This window comes from Tasmannia lanceolata, unplaced genomic scaffold (genome assembly GCF_043159265.1).
Source record: "Tasmannia lanceolata isolate RefF3 unplaced genomic scaffold, GAP_Taslan_0.1 ptg000011l, whole genome shotgun sequence".
Classification (NCBI taxonomy): domain Eukaryota; kingdom Viridiplantae; phylum Streptophyta; class Magnoliopsida; order Canellales; family Winteraceae; genus Tasmannia; species Tasmannia lanceolata.
The window spans coordinates 26,680,813-26,705,134 of NW_027518688.1; the positions used below are offsets into that span (position 1 = coordinate 26,680,813).

General features: G+C 37.4%; 2 protein-coding genes across 2 annotated transcripts; both read left to right on the forward strand.

Annotated features, from left to right (window-relative positions):
* Window positions 1-7,611: 7,611 nt before the first annotated feature.
* On the forward strand, window positions 7,612-13,298 carry LOC143886837 (putative metal-nicotianamine transporter YSL7). Its single transcript, XM_077390983.1, has 6 exons — window positions 7,612-8,371; window positions 8,456-8,616; window positions 9,579-9,676; window positions 9,839-9,973; window positions 10,586-10,775; window positions 11,973-13,298. Exons 1-6 carry the CDS (start codon window positions 8,008-8,010, stop codon window positions 13,083-13,085), a joined length of 2,061 nt encoding a protein of 686 aa, XP_077247098.1. The 5' UTR covers window positions 7,612-8,007; the 3' UTR covers window positions 13,086-13,298.
* A 3,909-nt stretch (window positions 13,299-17,207) lies between these two features.
* On the forward strand, window positions 17,208-23,185 carry LOC143886838 (proteasome subunit beta type-7-B-like). The gene is made up of 9 exons (XM_077390984.1): window positions 17,208-17,415; window positions 18,044-18,202; window positions 18,505-18,646; window positions 18,817-18,913; window positions 19,038-19,107; window positions 19,212-19,316; window positions 21,659-21,757; window positions 21,846-21,936; window positions 22,944-23,185. The coding sequence occupies exons 2-9, from the start codon at window positions 18,059-18,061 to the stop codon at window positions 23,015-23,017; spliced, it is 822 nt and encodes a 273-aa protein (XP_077247099.1). The 5' UTR covers window positions 17,208-17,415; window positions 18,044-18,058; the 3' UTR covers window positions 23,018-23,185.
* Window positions 23,186-24,322: the final 1,137 nt, after the last annotated feature.

Sequence of the window (24,322 nt, forward strand, 5' to 3'; positions counted from 1 at the left end):
TTAAAAGCTAGCCTTTAAAAGCGGGATGGGCTGCGGGGTGGGTACCCAAGTCATTATAAGCCCTTCCACATTAATTACCCTTTTCCAATGTGGGATCTCTCCTTTTGCATGAAACTCCAACAATCTCCCTCTCCACGCGAGAGCAATGTGGCATCTGAGAGATATTCCCCAGGGATTTTCTCCATCCGCGCGACCAAAGTTACCTTACCCTGAGTTACCCTACTTTGACTCTAATACCACTTGTTGGGGCCCGGGTAGGGCTCACCCTAAAAAGCTAGCCATTAAGGGGAGGGTGTCTATAAGCCCTTCCACATCAGTTATATTTTTTCTATGTGGGATCTTTGCTTTCACGTGGACCTCCAACAATATCAACCTTCACTTTAATGGGATGAGATTAAAAGAGTGGTTTCTTAGAGAGATTAATCTCAGCTCTTCACATTAATGGAAGGGATTTGCTAACGTCCACTGCAAAAGGCATTTTGCAGTCTGTTGCATGTCAGAGAAGCCACAGAGGCGTCATCATTCACAAGGTGACTGCTCTGACATGCGACAGGCCATCTGCCAAATGCCGTGAAGGACGCTGGCAAATCCCTAATTCGTTTGGTTGCAAGTAAAATACAATTCAATTGAATTTTTGTGGAAAAAGGGAGGAGACAAGAATGTCATTGTGAGTGGAGAGAGAGAGGGAAGAGAGAAATAGAGAGAGCATCATTCCCTAGAAAATTCATGGGAGATTTCCAAGGTCATGGGAGATTTCCAAGGTAATGCTAATGTCACCTCCTTTTTTCCTTTTTTACTAGCAACCAAATGAAGCAATGGAAAAGGCCGATTTATGGGCGACGCACTTAGTAATGACAGAGGTGAAACAACCTATTTTTCAATAATTTAAAAATCGCTTCACACTATAAATGTCATACGAAAACTTATACAAAATAGGTGTATTTTAAATATTCAAACACCCTTTCATGAAATAGAGTGTCTATATGGTGTTTGGGTGTAGTTGCACGTAATCAGGCACCCCCTTGATATTTGATTGAACGACAGCTGATGTTATAAGTCACTGTCGTTGGATCAAACTTCAAAGGATAACTTTGTCATACACCCTACAAAATTAGTGTTTTTGAATAATTTCATTAAATTAAAAAAATAACAATATATTGAAAATTTCCGATAATAAGAATATAGGAAAAGGGTGAGTCACCAAAATCCTTGATAAGGAGTGCCAAGGTTAGCAGCCCCGTAAGTACACAACATCAACACAAAGCCAAAAGTCCGGCTTCGTAAATTAGAACAGGCGGCAGCTCCGTTTGGTTGCCGGAATTTTTTTGATTCTTGGGACTTTTTGTAGAATTTCCGCAGGAAACCCACGTTTGGTTGGTGGGCCTAAAATAATCCCAGGAACCAAAATAACCCCGCACGAAAACCCAGGAAGAAAAAAAATTCTCCGAGGATCTAAAATAATCCCAGGAACCAAAAGTAAGCTTACAAATAATTTTTTTTCTTCCCAACAGTTCAAGCAACCAAACAAAGCAACCCACCATAGTCCGGTCAACCAAACATGGGATTTTTATTTTACCGGGATGCTTCCGGGGAGTTTTTTTTTCCCACCAATCTCTCAGGAAGTTTTTTGTTCCACAAAAAGCCCAAGAACCAAAAAAATTCCGGCAACCAATTATGGGTTAGTGCAACTGATAGGTAATTGTAACAGCCAATGAAGATTCCAGAATAAGGTCACCGTCGAAGTTGCCAAGAAGGACTAAGAAATTTCAGTTCCCTTTCCTTTTCGTGAGCTGTGTTAAGATTGCAATTTGGTTGGACACGGCGTGAATTATTAAGAATGTGGTTGAGGACAATTTAAAGTGACAGATGTGAAGTGATTTATTTGCCCTCTTATTTTTACTTGGGAGAGCCCCTTCTAATGTATATATGACTGCTCTTTGACAATAGAGGGGGCTGTCACAAGTAAAAAACGGGGCGGATATTTCATTTCCCATCTTAAATAAGTCAAATAGTTCGGTGGAAGGTTCTATTTTCAAAATCACACCCTGTAATGGCTAAATATCAAGCTTACAACGAGAGATTTCGACAATTTTTCAATGAATTTCATTTAATTTTATGGATTTAAAAAAGAGAGAGTTTAAGAAAAAAAGAAATGATATTCCAACCCCTATTTTGTTTGTCTTACCTTGAAAATTGTGAGTTTGAGGAAGCCGAACTACCTTCCCTCATCTAATCAGGTTATAATGAAACTGAATTGAACTCAGTGAACAGCTGAGCTAAACAACATAGATTTTAATATACACCCAAATTGGTAACATAGATTTGGATGGAATTTGGGTATACCCAAATGCACTTTTAGGGCATGTTTGGCAATCATGAAAAAAAATTTCCATGGAATATTCATTGGCCTTGAGAGAGTACTGATAGAGCATGAGAATTCTCTAACCAAAAAAAAAAAGAAAAAGAAATCATAGGCTTTTGGTGCTCCCCTCACTCCCCACGACCCATCTCTTACAACTGGCCCCACTAATATGCCATGGAAAATTTGTTCATGGTTGCCAAAACATGCCCTTAATTTGCAGAGGAAGTCTAAACTGAAGGGAGCCCTTGCAAAAAAGAGGTGAAAGGGCTCCCCCATTGGCTGCACATCACCGTCATGCATTAATAACTGCCAAAAAGTCAAACATGATGGTGATTTGCAGCCAATGGGGGAGCCCTTTCACCTATTTTTTGCGAGGGCTCCCTTCAGTCTAGAGTTCCTCTAATTTGCATCATCATATAAAAATTTAAAGATTTTATATTTAATGAGGAATGCTAAACTGAATGGCACCTTTTTAGACCATCGATCTCAACAGAGTGCATTTATAATGGCACAAAAAATGGAGAAAATATTTTTTTTTTAAATGCTAATTATTAATGATTAAGAAGAGCTCACAACCAAGAGGGTCAAGAGCACAAGGAGATTATAAACATAAATATATATATATATATATATATATATATATATATATATATATATATATATATATATATATATGAGTTAAATGAAGCTACACATACGTGTAGCTAACTTAGCTACACCGAAGGCTTAAAATACAGTGGGCCCACATTATTTGGGTGATCCAAACCATTCATTTGATAGGACCTCACATTGATAGGGTGTGCCCAAAAAATCAGCTCCATTGGATGATCTCAACCCTTCAAACTGTGGAGGCAAAAATGGACAGATTTGTGAAGGTTTTTACACGTCCATTTTTACCTCCACAAATCGTAGGGTTGGGATGATCCTATGGAGCTGATTTTTTGGGCACACCCTATCTATGTGAGGGCCTATCAAATGAATGGTTTGCATCACCCAAACAATGTGGGGTCCACTGTATTTTAAACCGTCGGTGTAACTAAGTTAACTAAGTTAGCTATATATATATAGCCCACCCAAACAATGTGGGCTACACTTTTCTCTCTCTCTCTCTCTCTCTCTCTCTCTCTCTCTCTCTCTATATATATATATATATGAGAAAACGGTTCCTACACATGTGTAGAGAGTTCTCTACACACTAGCTTAAAATACAGTGGGGGGCCACATTGTTTGGGTGATCCAAGCCCTCCATTTTAAAGGCTAGAGTGTCTACAAAAAATCAGATCCATAGATCATCCCAACCCTACAATTTGTGGAGGTAAAATAGATGTCTTTAAACCTTCACAAATTAGTCCATTTTTTGTCTCCACAGTTTGAATGGTTAGGATTGTCTAATAGGGGCGCCTTGTAGCTCATTTTCTGCAAGGGAACCCTTGGTTTTAGCATTCGTCTTATATAATACATGGGTGTATAATTTCCTCGGAAATATAATGATAAAAAAAAAAAAAAAAGTTTAGTGGGTCCTGACTATTTTGATGATTTAAATGATTTATTAGGATCGGTTCCCATCATAGATAGGCACGGTCCGAAAATTCTCCTCATAGAATAAGTTTAACCCTTCAATTAGTAGAGTTGTTTAAGCTGTCATAATTTAGCTTTTTCAACCGTCCATTTTATCCCAGTTATATTTGAGGGTTATGATCATCCCAGGAAGAAGATTTTAAGCGTGCAACCTACTTACTCATGATAGGAAGCAATCAATGAATGGATTAGATCATCTAGATAGGACAACTTGACTCGGCAAAAAATCGGGTCGACTTGCTAAAAAGTCGGGTCAACACAACATCTTTACTGATTCAAACCTGGCTTTTTGGCGACTCAACCCGATTTTTGCCAATTCGACCTATATTTTGTTGGTTTTTTTTTTTTTTTTTTTTTTTGACGATTTGACATCAGAGTTTATGCGGATATTTGCCAACAATGTTTTAATAATTGCACCAACTCATCTTGTCTTTTATTATTTAAAAAGGTGTCAAAGGTTATAGAGTTCCCCAAAAAGCTATCACAACCCAAATCCCAAATAAAAGACAACTTGACTTTTGTGCAATTATTAAAATATGGTTGTGCAGGTATCATTTCCATTTTTTTAAAAAAGTAGTTTAGGACGTAATTTACATTTTTACTTCCGATTGGAGCGGATCCTAGAAGGAATAGGAGAGCCCTTTCACCTCTTTTTTGCAACAAATATTTCTAGCTATGGAGAGTGATACGCTCTTTCCTTTTTCTTCCATGGCCCACAACCATTTACTGTATTTGTGAGTTGTGACTTGTGACTACTCTCTTTAAACAAAAGGGGTGGCCCAGGGTAAAAAAGGGAGTGTATATCATTTCCCTTTACTTAATATATGCGATTTCTATTTAGCAAGTAACTTTAGACAAATATTGTCGGAAATGATATATTCACCACTTGTTTTTACTTGGGACAGCCCCCTCCAGTGTATATAATTATATATGACTACTTTTACACTAGAGAGGGCTCTCCCAAGTAAACGAAAGGGTTAAATACATTACTACTAGTCTTCTATTCATCTCTATCGTCATAGTTTTTGGGATTTTCCATCGAATATTTTATTTTATTTTATCCTGTGCAGAAAATATTAAAATTTAAGCCATTCAAAAAAAATATTAAAATTTATTTAAACTAAATGGGAAAAGCGTTTCTAGTGGGCCGACTAGATAAATTTATCTAGTCCGCCGACCAGAAATAGGGTGGGCCCACGTTCGTAAACCATTCATTTGATGGGCCCTGGCATTGATAGGGTGTGCCCAAAAAATCATCTCCTCAGGATCATCCTAACCCTTCGATCTGTGGAGGTTAAAATGGACAGGTATAAACCTCTACAAATCTGTCCATTTTTAACCTCCACAAATCGAAGGGTTAGGAGATTTTTTGGGGCATACCCTATCTATGTAAGGGCCCGTCAAATGACTGCTTTGGATCATCAAAACAATGTGGTCCCACTGTGCTTTTGGTTTGGGAACTAGATAACTTTATTTACTTTGCCGACTAGAAATACTTTCCCCAAACTAAATTGATGATGATTTTTAATTTTCATAAATTTAAAGGTAATTAATTAATTAATTAACTTCTATACAGTATTTTCCTTTCACACAACGGCCAATTAACCTAGAAGGGTTGATATTAGAACCCCTTATTTCGGTATTAGGCACCATTTTATAGTGAACTATGACAGTCAATGTGGCATGCTTTTACAGAAGGAAAAATTGCGAATGGGGGATACCAAAATACAAAAATTGTGAACGGGGGACATACTTTTGAAAAATTGTTGGAGAGGGACGAAATAGGGGTTATCAACCCTCTTTAACAATTTTTCAAAATTGTGACCCCCGTTCAGAATTCTTGTATTTTGGCGTTCCCCATTGGCAATTTTTCCTTTAAGAAAACCATAGTTTGCCTTGTGAGATAAGGGTATTTAGGTCATTTGATTTACCACGAAAATACGAAATTCTCGAGATTGGGCAGTGATAAATCGACTCCCTATGTGTCTTTCTCTCTCTAACCTGTCTTTCTCTCTCCTCTGGGTTAGAGAGAGAAAGAGGAGAGAGATAGAAACATGGGGTCAACATATGAACTCCCTTTCCTTGAAAAAATTGAACTTCAGTTCCTCTAGTTTTGGGTTGTGAAGTTATTTGATTCCAAATATGGATCTGAAAATGGGTGGAAGAAACCCAATAAAGAGGTGAAAATGTGAGCTTCCTTCTGAAAATAGACTATTCCTATTCATAAACAGCGTTTCCTTCTTTAAATAAAAATACCAACTGTTCTCAGCTGTATGGGTGGAAGAAAACCAATTAAGAGGTGAAAAATTGGAATTTCCTTCTGAAAAAAGACTTCTATTCCGATTATTAACAGCGTTTCCTTCTTTAAATGAAAAATACCAACTGTTCCTAGTTGTTTGGATCTAAGGTAAAATTTTCTTGGAAATAAAATAGCTTTTATAGTGTTTAATAAGTCGATTTTCATGGAAATATTTTTCATGAATCGAAATATTTTCCTCTTATTATGGAAACATTCAACATTACTATACGTCTATACCCTGAAATTTTTTACAAGTGGCTTGGATCTAGTGGAAAATTATGAATTGTTTAAATGAAAAATAATATTCCATGAAAATAAAATTCCAGGGTCTAGTACGTTTGTAATTTCGCTTGGTATTATTGAATTTCTTAATTTTGGAAAAAAAGAAAAAAAAACTATGCATGACAAATGAGTTTACCAATACATTTAATTTTCCAGTGAAAATTTTTTCCATACATCAAACAATTCTTTGAAAACACCTTTACAATAAAAAATTTCCATTTCCAGCCCTACCCACATGATATTAATCTAGGGAAAATAATATATCCGTCCCCTTTACGACCCTGGGCCACCCCCTTGTAGGCTAAAAAGTAAAAAGAGTGGTCGTAATTGTCATAAATACACTAAATGGGGTGCCTAAGGAAAAAAGAGGGAGAATATATCACTTTCCTAATCCAGACCCTCTATGTGGTGGGCCCTTACCTTGGAGATGACGTGCCTCTAGAAAACTTAGGGCTGGCAATGGGTCGGGTCGGGGCCGGATGTTGCATTCCCCGCCCCCGCCGGAAGGACTATTCCCCACCCCGTCCCCGCTTCGGGGATTCCCCGCCCCACACAAAAATCCTTACCTCAAAAAAACTTTTTAACGCCCATAAAAAAGAAAAAGACAAGTCGTGTTTGTGCACTTATCAAAATATGGTAGTGCCAATATCACTAGCATAAAAGAAATATTTACTGTTAACAAAAAAAACACTAAAACAGTACTAAAATAAGAAGATATTGATAATGCCTTGCATATTAAAACAGGGCGGGGCGGATCGTCCCTGCTCCAAGGCGGGGCGGATCCCCGTTTTCACGGGTGAAATTGCCAGCCCTAAGAAAACTGCACTTAAGAGAAAATCAAAACTGCCCAATCTCCTCCAAATTCTATAATCGTATGGTTAGAAATGCTTGAATAGGTGGTCCCTTTAGAAAAGTTAGCATAAGAATCACCACTATAGAGTAAAGAAGACTATTTTGGTCATTATACTCTTGCTTTCCTTGTGACTAGAGGATCCTTAATTTTAGGCAACAAGGAAGCTAGGAAGCCCGTGTCTTCCTAAGGGGGTATAAATATAGGGAATATTTCCCGTCCATCGCCCGAAATCAGCCATCCACTTTCCCATGAACGGTTGAGATGAAAAACGGCTTTTCAACTACTCGAAGGGTAATCTAGTCATATAATTTATTACCCATCTTTCTATGTAAAGTTCTTACCATATTTAGTAGAGAAACGGAAAACGCGTTCCGAGCCAACTCACGCTTACGTTGAATCTCTCCCAAATATCAACTGAATCTCTTTTGATACACTCAAATCTCTCTCCTTTTTTAGCTCTCTCTTGACTCTTGACAGCTTTTTATACCATACCCTATTGATTCTGTCTTCACCCCCTCCTCTTAAACATAGACCAAACACATCTCTATAAATTCGATTGTTTCTACACAAAAACCAAAATTCTCTACTTGGGTATCTAGTTTTTCTTCTCTCTGTCTTAGAAATCTGTGAGACATGGATCGAGAGGAGAGAGAAGAAAATATGGAGAATGGTGAGAAAGACAACGTTGGGAGTCTTTCTATAGAACAGATCTTTGAAACCAAAGGGGTCCCTTCATGGCAAGAACAACTAACGTTTAGAGCCTTCTTTGTTAGTCTTGTTTTGAGTTTTTTCTTTTGTTTTATTGTTATGAAGCTTAATCTCACTACTGGGATTATACCATCTTTGAATGTGGCTGCTGGTTTATTGGGTTTTTTCTTTGTGAAAACTTGGACAACTGTTCTTGAAAAATCTGGATTGTTAAAACAGCCTTTTACTAGGCAGGAGAATACTGTGATTCAGACGTGTATTGTTGCTAGTTCTGGGATTGCTTTCAGTGGTACGTAATATACACCCTTTTGTTTTGATATTGGCACGTAAATTTTGGTTTGGATTTAATTGATTGTTTGTTGTATGAACACAGGTGGTTTTGGGAGTTACTTGTTTGGGATGAGTGAGAAGATTGCTTCTCAGTCAGAAGAAAATACACCTGTGAATGTTAAGAATCCTTCATTGAAATGGATGATGGGATTTCTTTTTGCTGTTAGTTTTGTGGGGCTTTTCTCTGTCGTGCCATTGAGAAAGGTATTGCTTCTTCTTTTCTTTTTTTATCAACTAGGGGAAATATTGTTCTTTCTGTTTTGTAGAATGTTCACTCCTTTTTTGTTTGTCTTATTTGGAAATAACAGTCAAAAGGAATAGAAATATTTACTCTGAAAAATAAAGGGGCTGATATCTGTGGGGATAGAAATCCTTGGATAAGCTGTTCTTTGGATTGGGTACCTTCTATGATAATGTTGGCAAGGGCGCTAGACCTCGATCGGAGATTGCCAGATCGGCCTCCTTGGCTAGTGTACCAGCAATGCCCCTTGGGACCAAGATCGGAGTCTGGCCGCTTGGTCCCAGGCTTGGGCTTGGCCCCCTAGGGAGTAGGGATAGGGCACATATCGGACCGTGTTAGGCCTGTGTGCCCTAAAACCACAATGATGCTACCATGGTTTTAAATTTCGGTTGAGACTGAAATCAAAATTTGGTGAAATCCGAGATTTATTCCAAAATTTCAGCTGAAATTTGTAAATAATTATATTTTTAATTACCTGATTTCAGTCGAAATTTCGGTTTCGATCAAGACCGATATCATTACCGAAACCAAAATTTAAAACCATGGAAGCTTCTCAATAAAGATAACGGTTGCGCCTTTCCCATCAGCAAAGGGTAAAAGGCCCTTTTACCCCCGTTTTTTTAAACAAGGGCTCCTAAGTCTAAAAGTTTATACTTGCCAGTCTTCAGTAACTTTTTTAATTACTAGTAACCATATAAAGGTTCTTAAAATACAAAGATTGTGATGCAATTTTTCTCTCTAAACTGTATTGGATTGTACCAGAATCCTGCCATTTCTCAAGATCAAAGTTAAACCCAAATTTTCGAAATTGGCTACTTGAGTTGTTTTTTTGTGCAAAAACCTTGGCTTTACTTAATATGCTTATTTAATCTCATACGTACAAGATTTAGAAATTCTTAAAATTGGAATTGCTGTGGTTTTTCAGATTATGATCACAAAGTTGAAATTGATCTATCCGAGTGGAACTGCCACTGCCAGTCTCATAAACAGCTTTCACACTCCTAAGGGAACCAAGCTAGTAAAGTAATTTCTCTTGCCTTTCACCCCCAATATATGATCTTTTAGTTATTATTATTGTTATTATTATTTCTATTATTGTTGTTGTTGTTGTTGTTGAGTTATTATTATCTTAGGCTTTTGTTGCATTATTACTTTTTACCTTATTGAAGCTTTTTTATTTTACAGGAAACAAGTGTCTGCCCTTTTCAAAACCTTCTCTTGTAGCTTTATCTGGGCTTTCTTCCAGTGGTTCTTCACTGGTGGAGATGACTGTGGATTCACTTCCTTCCCTACATTTGGTCTACAAGCCTACGCGCAGAGGTAAGAATTGAATACCTGAGCATTTTACAATCAATTGAAACAACCCATGTGATTGCTAAGCACATCATCTCATGAAGAATATGTGACCTGTCTGGTGGTTCTCAAATGGTTCTCAAATGAAATTTCAATGCCACAAAATCTGTTAACGCAAAATCCAAATATAAGTTTACTATTTTTTTTGTTACTTGATTTGTCTTTGTTTATATTGGTATATTTCACTTCTGCACTTACATGAACCAGTATCTTTATATTGTTATAAATGTATTTTTAGATGCTGGCCGTGAGGCTGTTGTTTCTAGCGAATAAATGTGTGCTCGCCTTTTCTTTTGAAATTCTGACATTTTTATATCCATGATTTCTTTCTCGTCCTTCAGTTGTCTTCTTTCTTTCTTTTTTCGTATTGGAAACAAGGTGCATTGAGTTCTGGTATACTAGACTAATATTCTTAGTATGATTTTCCATTAGACCATATAAACTATGCTTCGTTGCAAAGTATAAACGTCGTCCCCTCATGAACATGAATTGGGATTTTTAAATTCCCAGATAAACCCTTTACCTCCAAATATTCTGTGGTGACATTCAGTATTTTTTATTTAATTTTATTTCCTGCAGGTTCTACTTTGATTTCTCAGCTACTTATGTGGGTGTGGGGATGCTCTGCCCTTACATTGTGAATGTGTCTTTGCTCCTTGGATCTGTTATTTCATGGGGGATGTTGTGGCCGTACATCGAAACTAAGAAGGGTGACTGGTACCCTACAGGCCTCAAACCTAGCGATCTCCATGGCCTACAAGGATACAAGGTAGTCTTCCTTCTCTTTGTTTTCCTCCAATATCAGGATTTTCAATTAGTTAGTTGTTATGTTTCTTATGCTTTATGGGGTACCTAGATTCTATTCAATTGTAAATAGAGGCTTCGCTAATCTTTGGGTAGTTCGTAGTTCCTGCTCTTATTGATACAGACACTTGAATATATGCACTGTTCTTAATGACGATTGATGGTTTTTTTTTTTTGAATGGTAGTGGTGATGATTGGTGATATGTTTTTTTTAGATCATTGATGATATGTTATAACATACTAATGTTTCCTAAATTGAGGAATTGATTTTTGTATGGTTGATATCTACTCCTAGAACTCTAGATTTCTTGTTCAGTGATTAACAAAGCTTTAATGGTTAAGATGGGCTTGAATTGTTTGCTTAGGTGAATAGGGAAACGATCCTTGCACCCCTCTATCAACATTTCCATCCAAATTTTCAATCTTAAAAATGGCAGAATTTCCACCCAAAAAGTGTGCATGTACTTGTAATTAATGCAGCGGATCAAACGTGAAATTGTAGCCGAAGTGTACAATCTAAAATACGCCCTAGAATCCACTAAGGAAGAAGAATAAGAACCCTAGAATCCACTAGGAAAGAAGAGAGAGAAGAGGAGAACAAGGGAGATAAAGGGAAAAACGTCTTTGATAATATTTCAATAACCATGATTGCTTATAACTCACGATTTGCAATCTCTTATATAAAAGAAATGCAATCCCTAACTAAGTTAACATCTCTTAAAAGAAAGGCCTAGAATCCTACCACATAAAGAAAGTGACTATAATTAGAATAATTATCTTGCCAACTAAAAACCTCTACCAAAAGAAAGACACATACTAATCATAGTGAAAAAAGAAACAAAGTTACTAACCCTGGTGGGAAAGAAAGAGAGAGAGATACTAAGCCTAGTGTCCTACGTCAGTAATCCTCAGGGTTATTAAAGAAATCTGATAGTGGTATTTAAAAAAAAAAACTTTGGATTATACGTCATCATTCACTTGACTCCCTTCACAAGATCTTTAATTTTCAATTGCTGTTTTTTCTGATTCTCTGTCTTATAATGCTATGTTTGCTCAAAATACTGTTCAGCAGTGTTCAATGTTTCTATACCCCATTGCGATGGAATTATTTCTCTCTGGCATTCCTGCTTCCCTTACTAGTTTTATTTTTTGGATGCAACAGGTCTTCATTGGTATTGCCATCATTTTAGGTGATGGCCTCTTTAACTTTCTTATGGTGCTAGCCATTACCATCTTTAACTTATCCAAAACTCTCACAAAGAAAGATTCAGAATCCGTAATCCCGGTTGCTGATCGTTCGTCTCCCGACAACTCGGTCACCTTTGATGAGAAACGCCGAACTGAACTCTTCCTAAGAGATCAAATCCCAACTTGGGTTGCCATTGGAGGTTATGTTGTCCTTGCCACCATCTCTACTATCGTAGTCCCCCTTACTATCTTCCCACAATTGAAATGGTACCACATGTTAGTTACATATTTAATTGCCCCAATCCTTGCATTTTGCAATGCTTATGGGTGCGGTCTCACCGATTGGTCCCTCGCTTCTTCCTATGGGAAGATAGCGATCTTTATCTTTGGTGCGTGGGTCGGTATGGCCCACGGAGGAGTCCTCGCTGGCCTCGCCGCATGTGGTGTCATGATGAGTATTGTATCCACTGCCTCTGATCTAATGCAAGACTTCAAGACTGGTTACCTTACGCTTGCATCTCCCCGGTCCATGTTTGTCAGCCAAGTGATTGGCACCGCTATGGGTTGTATCATCTCACCTTGTGTCTTTTGGATCTTTTATAAGGCCTTCCCTATCGGCGATAGCAAAGGTGCTTACCCGGCTCCCTATGCCAACGTCTATCGAGGAATTGCCCTCCTTGGAGTCGAGGGAACCTCGGCTCTCCCAAAGAACTGCCTTAGCTTTTGCCTTGCAGCCTTTCTCATTGCCATTGCGATAAGCGCTCTCAAAGAGCTCCTTAAACACTGGAATATTAGCTTTCATAGATTCGTTCCGAGTGCAATGGCTATGGCTATTCCATTTTACATTGGTTCTTACTTTTCTATCGACATGTGCTTGGGGAGCTTGATCTTGTTTATATGGAGGAAGCGGAACAAACCTCACGCTGAGGCTTTCTACTCTGCGATTGCGTCGGGTATGATCTGTGGAGATGGGATATGGGCTTTGCCTGCAGCTATACTATCTGTTGCCAAGGTTAATCCCCCAATATGCATGAAGTTCTTGTCCAGTGCAACCAATGTTAAGGTGGATAACTTCTTGAACTCCTAGTTGAACAGCAACCTTTATGTGCTTGTTTAGTTTTTATCAGCCATCTCTGTACATAAATCTTTCTACTCTGAATTACTGTCTGGGTTTTTATTTTGTCAATTATTAGTTTCAGAATGATGGTTGAGAGGATGATTCAGGTTCTCAAGTCTCCTTTAAATCTGAAACAGCTTATGTTCCTAGAACTTGGTTTTCAGTGGATATTTCTATTTGCTATTGCCTTCTATATAATTTTTTTTTTCTTTACCTTGTTGCTTCTATTTATGGATCATGGGAATGACATTTGCAATTTTCTTTTCTACCATTCAAGGATTTGCTAAAAGACACCCACTTTGTTCCATTAGCTGAATCAGATGAGAGTCTCTTTAAATGGAGGCCCCTCTTCTTCTTGTTGTGTGTGTAACAAACTAAGAAACACTGCGTTCCAGTCATTGAGAGTCAATAGCTTACACAAGAATTTAGACAGCTACACGCCTACACCCATTTCAGTTTATCTTGTATTGATTTAGATTCGATTGAGGAGAAATTGAAATGGGTGTTTGTTACGTGCCTAATAGGCCGTAAAAAAAAAAAACAAAACTCTTGCTCTTATACATCATAACATATACGTATCAGTGTTCCTCCCAACTTAAGAGCAGGATTTACTAATCCTTTACCTGAAATTGCCTCTCTCTCTCTCTCTCTCTCTCTCTCTCTCTCTCTCTCTCTCTCTCTCTCACACACACACACACACACACACACTCTTTTGGGTTTGTGAATGGTAGCAGAGCCTTTTAACAACTAAGTGCAAATTGAATAGAGGAGTGCCACAATCAAATATTGGTCTGATGTTATGAAATGGGGCCCGTCGTTGATTGATATGGAGTATCTACCATGCCACTGTTAGGTTTTAACCATGTTTGGCCTTTGATATGGAGTATTTACCGTGTCACTGTTAAGTTTTAACCATGTTTGGCCTTTGCCGATGCGATCTATCAATAAAAATACGAAAAACCTTGGAAATATGACCAAAAAACCATAAGTGAACATTTGGCTACCATGATTTTTTTTTTTCATGATAAATTGGTGTCTCCTAGTGAAGATGAGGGTGAAGTCGTAAAAAAATTACGAAACCAGTGTCCTAGTGATGAGAAATTGCTCTAGTTTCATCGATTTTGTTTCCTTATTTTTTAGCGACCTCACCCTCATCTCCACTTGGAGACGCCAATTTATGATGAAAAAAAATTCTTAGCAGCCAGACATGGCATGAGTAGCATATTTTTTCACTGCTTTTTAGGGAATTCTCCTGCTCTATTACGCCAGACTGAAGTGAGAAAGATGGTAGCGTGTGTCCCAGTTGTGGAGTTGAAATAAAAATAAATAAAAAAATGGTCATATGAAATGGTTAGCACCTGTTTGTTTTGGATTTCGAAAGCCAATTGTGAGTCCAAAACTGATTATTCAGCTCAAATTTACTTGTAGGCCCTGTTAGTTTAAGATTATGACAACTGATTGGGAATGCCAAACCGATTATTGGACTCAAATTTAAACTGATTATTGAGTCCGATAATCAAGTTTGGCACTCACAATCAGTTGTCATAATTGTTGGGGGCTTCCACATGAAAGCAAAATAGTCTCACATCAGATTTGGGCACCCTCCCCTTAACAGCTAGCTTTTGAGGGTGAGTTTTACCCGGGTCCCAACAATAATCCTAACGAACAGGGCCTTATTTTTCTGTCGAATAATCAGTTTTGGACTCCCAATAGGCTCTCAAAGTACAAAACAAACAAGGACTTAATCTGCTGATGCATGGGATGCAATTATCATTTCACATTAATGAAGTGTAAACAGAAAGAGGAGTGCCTATTTCATTTTTTTTTTATATATTCTATATCTATAGTTTTTTTTTGTGTTATAATTCCTTTTCTTCTGCTTCAATAGTGGAGATGGAGAAATGGCGACTTAGAAAGACAAGAGAGATACAATTTGAGAACGGAAAGGGAGGCACCTCAATGCTCAATTTTGTTGTAAAATAAAGAACAAAACAAAAAATTAGGGTAGAATGACTAATGTAAATGATGAAAAATTATTTCTCGCTAGATGAGTGTAAATAAAGAAAGAGGAATGCTAAACTCAGGGGTGCCCTTGCAAAAATCAACTGAAAGGCGGCCCCATTCGCTGCATGTCGCCAAAGTGCATTTATAGCCAAAAATTATTAAACGCAATTTGGTGACATGGAGCCAATAGGGGCGCCCTTTAAGTTGATTTTTACAATAGTGGCCTTGAGTTTAGCATACCTCAAGAAATTTTTGTCAATTATTTGTTTTTTTATATTAAAATTTTTATTTCATATATGAGGAATATGTTCGTGCGCTCAAGCTCTAATAGGAAATGGTGCGCTCAAGCGCACCAATCACATGGGTCCCACAATTTCAATGAGGATCCAAACCATTCATTTGCAAGGCACTGTCATAGATAGGGTGTGTACCAAAAATCAGCTCCATTGCATCATCCTAACCCCTCCAAAAGTAGAGGGCAAAAATGGGCAGATTTGTGGTCTGTCCATTTTTACCTCCACAAATGGATGGGTTAGGATGATCCTATGGAGCTGATTTTTTGTACACACCCTATCTATGTAAGGCCCTTTCTAGTGAATGCTTTGGATCATCCTAACAATGTGGGCCTCATTGGTTTGAGAGCTCAAGCTCACCATAAGGTTCCAACGCTCAAGCTCACAATCCTTTTCCTCTTCATATATATATATATATATATATATATATATATATATATATTTTAAATGCTACGTGTATTTTTAATTTTTTACTTTTATTTCTTGTTATTAAATTTCTCTCTCGGAGAGAGAGAGAGAGAGAGAGAGAGAGAGAGAGAGAGAGAGAGAGAGAGAGAGAGTCCAATTGTGAATTTCTTTTCGTTAGAAGTGAAATTATAAGGAAAAGATAGATGCCATTTTCATTGAATTTTATGCCGAATCTCTAAGACCTTTGAATATAAATTTCACTAAAAAATCGTGCTACCCAAGCCGTATAAAGTAATGGGATTTGCTAGGGTCCATCGCAGAAGGCGCGGAATGCCTGTTGCATGACAGAGCAGACACATGGGCTCACTTTCCAACAAATTTTGTCATTATTCATGAGGTGGCTCCTATATAAGGAGGCATTCGTCTCCAAGGAGGAGGTCCCAGAACAAAATCCAAAAATCATGTATTAGCTTCTCGTTTATCTTTTATCTTTCCAGTACTTTGTCATAGCTGTAGCTGTAACTCGGATTAAGAAAGCAATAGATTCATCGCACCGGTGAGTCTTTCTCTTTAGTTCGTTTATATGCCTCGCATTGTCGCTGGCTGGGTCTGTGTTTTTGTTTTCTGCTTTGTCACCCGGTTTGAGTCGGATGGTCTGTCGACCCTGAGGGGCTTTTCACGCACCGTGTGTAGGCCTTTCCCCCTTAAGCCCTCGCATCCCTTTTTCTTGTCTTGCACGTGTGCTTCTCGCCTCTGTTCCTCCCAAGTGGGTTGAGTTTAGCGCCGTATTCCCCGCACGTTGAAAGTCCTTCTCCATCTGTGAGGAGGCAGAAGGAACCCAAGGAAGAAGTGTTGTTCCTTTCTTCTTCTCAATCGCCTGGCCGAGGGGACGGAGAGGTCTCTGGAATTCTGACCAATCCCCTCCTGTCTGTATTTCACTCCCTTGCCTCGGTGAGAGGCTGGCACGCCCACACTCGCGCTCGTGCGCGCTCACACACGCACATACCCCGACCGAAGGAAAGTCGGGCTGAAGAGTCGTGCAGCCAGGGCGCCAACACCTTTTCTTTTTATCACACCCAACATCTTTTTTGGCATTGTGGGACACATAATACACGAAGTAAATCTCCCATGGGCCAATGCTTTTGGAAATGTTAGTAATTCTAATGTTTCCAAAAGCACTAGAGTGCAAGACAAAAGGAACATTAACCATGAAAATCCTTTGCTAGAGGAAAATCTAAATACCTATCCACGTACTAAAGAGTTCCTCATGTGGACGGAGTCCCAAAGTACCTTTGCCATTCCAAGATATGGTGATTACCCTTGAGTTATCACAAATGGTAGCAAGGATGAGACGATGAGTAGGTGTACATAAGGCCCTTCATCATATCATTTCTCCATATTAGTGAAGGTTAGGATTGCGTTATTACTCCTCTAACGCATAATTCTTCATGCACCGGAGACCACCCTTTTTTGGCTACGACCACCCCCTTTTGTTAAAGCTCTTTTCTTTCTTTTGTTCCCGTTTTAAACCCTCCTCGGTAGAACCCACACAAAAAACCCTGTGAAGGAAAGAACCTCTTCTGCTACATATGAAGGTAAGCTCTTATTTTACTCTCAATCCTCTCATTTCTGCATTATATAAGAAGAAAATCAATTGCCTCTTTATTTTTATTTTGTTTGAAAATCGAAACCCTGTCTCTCGATCCGCGCCATTTCCAGTCCCTTTTGAGCCACACATCAATTGTTCGATAAAATTTCTCAAAGAGGTTCTTCTATTCTTGAATTTATGTGATTAATAACAGCTTTAAGTTGCGTTTGGTGTACACACAAATCCTATATATGAAAAGAGCGAGATCCAAATTGCACTCAAATGGCAATTAGAGTTTCCATCCAAACGCACCCTTATGCCCCGTTTGGATGGCTAGAAAAAACATTTCTGATTGAAATTTTTTTCTTTCCAAAAATTTAGGAGGGAATGATATGTTTGTGCTTAATTTAGAGGAATTTTATCACAAATTGAAGGTCCCTCTTGAGTAAAAAAAGTGGGAATTTTTAGAAATATTTTTCTTTTCCTAACTTTTCCAAACAATTCTTGGAATTCAAACAGGTCCTTAATGTGGGCATGTTGCTTGCATTTTATTAGTATATGAAGTTTGAATTCATTTGTGAATTTTCAAGATTGGGTTATTAAATTCATGTAATTCTTTTGCTTTCTTTTCATAGGTTTAACTTCTTGACATGGGTAAAGAAGCAATTGATATTCCCCCCAAGGGTGGGTTCAATTTTGATTTGTGTAGAAGAAATGAAATGATTCTAAAAAAAGGTGTTCAGCCTCCTTCTTTCAGAAAGACTGGAACCACGATTGTTGGTTTAGTTTTTCAGGTACATTTATTTCTTCTTCTTTTTTTCTAATGGTATGTACATTTATATATATAGTCTGCTCCTTTCGCTAAATTTTACTGGAATTAAACAATGGTTTATGTGTATTCATGTTTTATGTTTCTTTGTAACGCTTGGTCAAGCTATGGCTTGTAGAATGAATCATCTAAGTATCGTCTTGAATCAAGATACTCGGAACTGTTTCTTCTGATTACTTAAAATTAGATTTTAGCTATGGGTGATATTTTTAATAAAGTCATTGTTTGGTAGAAACTTCTTCTGATTCGATAATTTATTATCCTCAGGATGGTGTTATTCTTGGGGCAGATACAAGAGCCACTGAAGGACCTATTGTTTGTGATAAGAACTGTGAGAAAATTCATTATATGGCACCAAACATTTATTGTTGTGGAGCAGGGACGGCTGCCGATACAGAGGCTGTAACGGGTAGTTTTTGACACTTGATGGATACATGTTTGGTGCCAGCTTGGTTGTATTTATATTTATATACTACAGATGCATCATTGTTAGAACTCGAACCAAATTTTCGTGCTTTAATCAAATGCATTCTTCAAATTTGTTTTAGTTTGCAATTTGATTTCTTTTTGTTTCTCTAGACATGGTCAGCTCCCAGCTACAGCTTCACCGTTATGCGACGGGTCGAGAATCAAGGGTTGTTACTGCTCTTACCCTCTTGAAGTCTCACCTTTTCAGGTAAATATTCCCTTTTTATATATCATATATATTATTCTTTATAATGCCGAATGCTATTCTAGAACTCTTTATGATACAGTTTATGATAGTTTTGAATCCTGACTAATTCTAAATCTATGGATAGCTACCAAGGTTATGTCAGTGCTGCTTTGGTGCTTGGTGGTGTTGACGTTACTGGGCCTCATTTGCACACAGTGAGTATGATACTACTAATTGCCATTTGCAGAGTTCAATTTTTATCCTATTTGTATTCTGTAACATGCATCAATGTGTCTGATTGGATAGTTATATCGTACAGATCTATCCTCACGGTTCAACTGACACTCTTCCATTTGCTACTATGGGCTCGGGTTCTCTTGCTGCAATGTCCATGTTTGAGTCAAAATACCGTGAAGGCATGACTGTAAGTAAGCCTGCTGTTGTTAAATTTTGCTCTGACGTCTATGTTTTTTTTTACTACCATTCAGTCCATGACAAAGAAATCCAATGACCTTACTGAAGAGTAAGTGGCAATATGCTATAATCTATTATTTCACGGACACTTGGAAAAATTACTATTGAGACACATGTCGGCACTGACACATGTGTCAGCAGGTCATGTGTGTCGACACATTTTTGCAATTGTAAACATATTGCTACCAGTATTATACTTAATGTGGGTGTGTAACAGATTTGTGTACCGTATTAAGTGTGAAAAACTATTTTATTACTGAATATTGTGTTTACCTCCTCTTTTATTATTAACTATTCTTAAACTAGTATTTGTTGTCATCCTTCTCCCCTCCCTCTCCCAAACCCCTAAACAAACTCTTCTTCGAATATTATTTTCATTGTATCCTTTTGATCTATCTTTCTCATTGCATATTGGAGTGTGAATGGTACTAGATTACAAAGATGAATGCACTGTTATTTGATTTTTTTCATATTTATTTTAAACTTACAGTTCCTTAGTTCAAAGATTTATTAGTTTATGACATGACTATCACATTTATCTTGCTACAATTTTTGCTCAGTAATCAGTAATTTTATATGTATGTAAGCATACGGTTGTGTCCATTTTGGATTTTTAGTAGTTGCTGTGTCGGATACCATGTATTTGAGTCAACACTCCACACACGAATCTGTGTCTACAGATCATAGGCTAGAATGCATATTAGTAAGCAAAATAAGGCTCGTGGGGGTGTAGGATTGTCATTTTTAAACTTGTTGTTTTGTTTTATTCAGATATGTGTGGCTTATGCTTTTGTAACGCCCAACTACAATATTGTCTTAGAATTGTAAAATCCTTTAATGGCTGAAATTCCATTCATGACTTTATAATTTCAATGAGTGTCCCCTCAACATGGTTCCTGCATGATATTATGGTGCAAAGGCTTGATTCAACTCTTAAAGAGGTTGGGATTATACGGACATATCTAATATTTACTTACTCAAATTTGCCACCAATGTATTCTAACTTGATGTAGACCATATCCTAGAACTAGAAGTTATGGTGAAAAACTTACGAGTGGAGAAGATGAAAAGAAAGGGGCTCAGAGATGGACCTCTGTTTCGTTTAAAGTAGGTGGGAAGTTCATCATTTTTTTATTTATGTTATATTTTAAAATTTTAGGGGTTATAAGGGCATTTTTTTTAATTTTAGTGCGTCTTTATTGATTGATTTTAAAGTTCCATTTAACTTGCGTGACTAAATGTTACGGCACGCAAGGGATAATATTTGGCTTAATATTAGTTGTCTTGGGTGTTTTTATATATTTGTAAGAGGGGGTTTTCCTCAACACATAATGGGGCCCCATCTAATATTTTTCGTGTTACAAGACAAGGGACCAAAATATTATTCTTATGTATAAGAGGTTGGAGTTTTCTTTATTATGGTAGGTTTCTTAGGATGAGCGTAATGGATGATGGTTGGGATTTTAGCTTTTATAATATGATGCTCAGATTCTTCAAGAACCAGTATTATCCGAGTTTCAAAGAGCTTCAAGCCGCAAACTCGTACAGGTCTCCCAACACCCCGTACTGGTCCCCTCCAAGCAGCAGCAAGGTTTCCCCTCAAGCATCAGCTTTAGGAACATGGTTAAAAAAAAGATTCCCATGCAGCACAAGACCCTAAAGGCTAATTGCTAAAGCAAAGTAAAATAATCATAAGGGCAAGTGAAGTCCAAATACTTATTTAAGTATTATTTTTTATAATGATATATTTTGCCCACTTCAACAGAGAGTCAAAATACTCTTAGAAATAATAAATCTTGCTTTTACTGCACAATTACTACCGGACATGTCTAAACCAATGTCGACATGTGTCCACAGCTGTGTCTGTGTCAATATGTGTTGACACGTGTCTAAGCTTTGTGCAGCGAGTGTCTTCACATCATAGCTTAAATTTGGATTTGTTCATTTCCCATGAATGGCGTCATTTTTCTTACTTTCTAGTGATTGATCTTTTCTTGTTTCTGTTTGTTCTTTTCTGCATCATCTTATCTATAGTTTGAAAGATGGTTGAAAGTTCCCTGTCCATGATACATAACTACCCTGTTTCTCCATATAGTATTATCTATGACTTTTACATAACCACTTGGTTTTCATTATATAGTGCAAGTTATGAATGATGCATAGCTCCCTATTCTTCCATCAAATAAAGTAGCAAAGTTGCCATTTCTTATGTTGACTTGGAGAGAAAAGAAGACTTCTGTTTCCAATTCTACTACTAGAATAGGCATTCTAAGTTGAATTTTTTTTTTCCAGAGAGAGGAAGGTGTAAAACTTGTATGCGAGGCGATATGCTCTGGTATTTTCAATGACTTGGGAAGTGGTAGCAATGTTGATGTCTGTGTAATAACCAAGGTTTGTAGTTGACTGTTTGACGACATCACCTCAAATATATACTGGCATTTGTTTTGATCCAACTTTTTGTCAACTCTTGTGGATACAGGGTCACAAAGAGTACCTGAGGAATCACCAATTGCCAAATCCTCGCACCTATGTTAGCTCAAAAGGCTATTCTTTTATGAAGGGTCAAACTGGTGAGTAGCATCTTACAACTTGGAATTCGGTTACATTAACTCCCACGCTATGGTTGTGGTAGTGAAAGCATAATATAGTCATTTGTCTAATGTAAAAAGGAAAGTTAGTTTTACTTTTTCTGAAGATTCTGAGTGTGCATGTTGAACAGTCATTGGCACTGCTATAAGGATACAACCTTAGGGCCTCTTTGGACACTCCAAATCGATCATTGTTTGCAAAATAAGATTATTTTTAGTTACTCTTATCTGTAAATAGGACATTAATGTCACTCTCGAAGCCACTAACTTATATCGATACAGAAGTGTTATAACCATTATTTGCATATATAATATTATATGCAAATAAGCCCAACTTTAGGGGGTGCCCAAAGAGCCCCTTAATTCATTTCTTCATTAGTTTCCATTACTAATTATTCGCTAATCACATAGCTTCAATATAGCTCCTGTATTATTTATTTGATAGTCACATGTATATGTATGTATGTGTGTATGTGTGATGATGCCCAAATTTTTTAAATTGGTAATGAATCCTTTCCATGATGCTTCAACATTAATTTTGAAAGCTATATCTTGCATTCCTGCCGTTTCTGGGGTACCTTTGATATATATGATTTTAAACTATATAATATATTTTACAGTGTTATCATATGTAAGTATCTCAAACCCTCATCCTTAAATGTTCTTTTGGAGTTACTGTGCCTGAGGCCTTGTGTCTTTCTGATGTTGGCATCGTTCCTGCCTAAGAGACAGTGTCTATTTTCTGGCTTTTTTTTAATCAGCATTACTTGTTTGCATGTCGAATGAGCAAGGAAATTATGTGATTTGTCCAGTTATCTGGTAGCTATTCAGCTTGGGTTTAGTTTGGCTTTGGTGATATTCTTCCCATTTATCTCTTCCCTGGAAAAGACATAAAAACAGTGAAGGGTCCATATATTTTGTTCTTTATTTATCTCAAATTCTCAATGCATGAAAAAAAATGTCTGATTCTAGTTGTGAACTGGTTACAGAAGTACTGTCAACAAAGATCATTCCACTAAAGAAGAAAGTTGAAGCGGTTGAAGGAGAAGCAATGGAAGAGTGAGGAAAAGGTATTCTTTGATGATCAATCAGATACATGAATTGCCAAATCTTCACATTCCTTTGTCTGTTCTATTTCCTTTATGGATAGCTTGGAACAAAACTTGGCAGTGTAGATTGTACTCTTGGATTTCATTAAATAGATTGGAACAATATCTATCGGTTTAGATTATACTCTTGGGTTTCAACGAATCTCTTCATTGGTATTCCATGATAATTTATTGCTTCACATATGATTATCATACAAAATCTTGAAAACTCTTTTCTTCTTGGCCATGTTTGGCAACCATGATTTTTTTCCCCACGGAATATTAGCTTACCCAAGTTCTATAGTCTAATCTATGGGGTTTTCTTTCTTGTTCTGTCTGTTTTTCCATTTGTGGTGACCTCCTTGGCCGGTCTTGTACTTTGTTTCTCTCTATATATTATTCATTACCAGTCAAAAAAAATAGCTTACCCAATGTGGGGAGTGAGGAGTCGGAAGAGTGCGAGGAGAGACTATTTGATAAACTATATTCCATGGAAAAAATTTCATGATTGCCAAACATCGATATAATATGGGATATTGAAAGTTAGTGGTTAAACAGTTGCCATCGATTTATAGAAACTTAGAACATGAAAATCCTAAAAAGAAAGTAACTTTATGCTCCTTCCAGAAAGACACTTATCAGAATATCAGGCCTCACTTCATCCTCGTTTACCTGATCGGAACAACATATCATAAGGCTGGCCAAATGGGGTTGAATCACCTTGATCGGATGATCTAGACCCTTGATCCATCAATCCTCAATCAAGGCCTTATTTAGGGTTCAGCTGAGGAAAGCTATATTGTTGATTTTTGTAGTCATTACATCATGATTGTTGTCAAAGATCAATAATCATCATCTCACAACATACATGCCCCCTGTTGTAGAACCCAAAAATTACCTTTTGCCTTTGATAGTCAGAATTATTCGTAATAAGATATTGGCTACAATTCATTTTTCAAAAAGGATATTGACTAAGGTCAATAAAATTTCCATTTATCCGAGATCTAGGCATGGTTAACAATCCATTCTATAATTCTTCTCGTAACCCTTCGAGGGAAAATGATCCCACAAACAAAGGTGACTTTATGTGTTCCCATTTCTCAATAAAAAAATGATTGGTATGGTTAAAATTGGAGATACATAAGGTAGTTAATGTTGAGAAAATGGAAGCTGAATGATTAAGGAGGTGATACAGGACATTCCCCCATTTTGATCTTGATGATCCTCTCTTCTCTTCTCTTATTATGGCTTGGTATCTTCTTCACTAGCTCTTCCTTTGG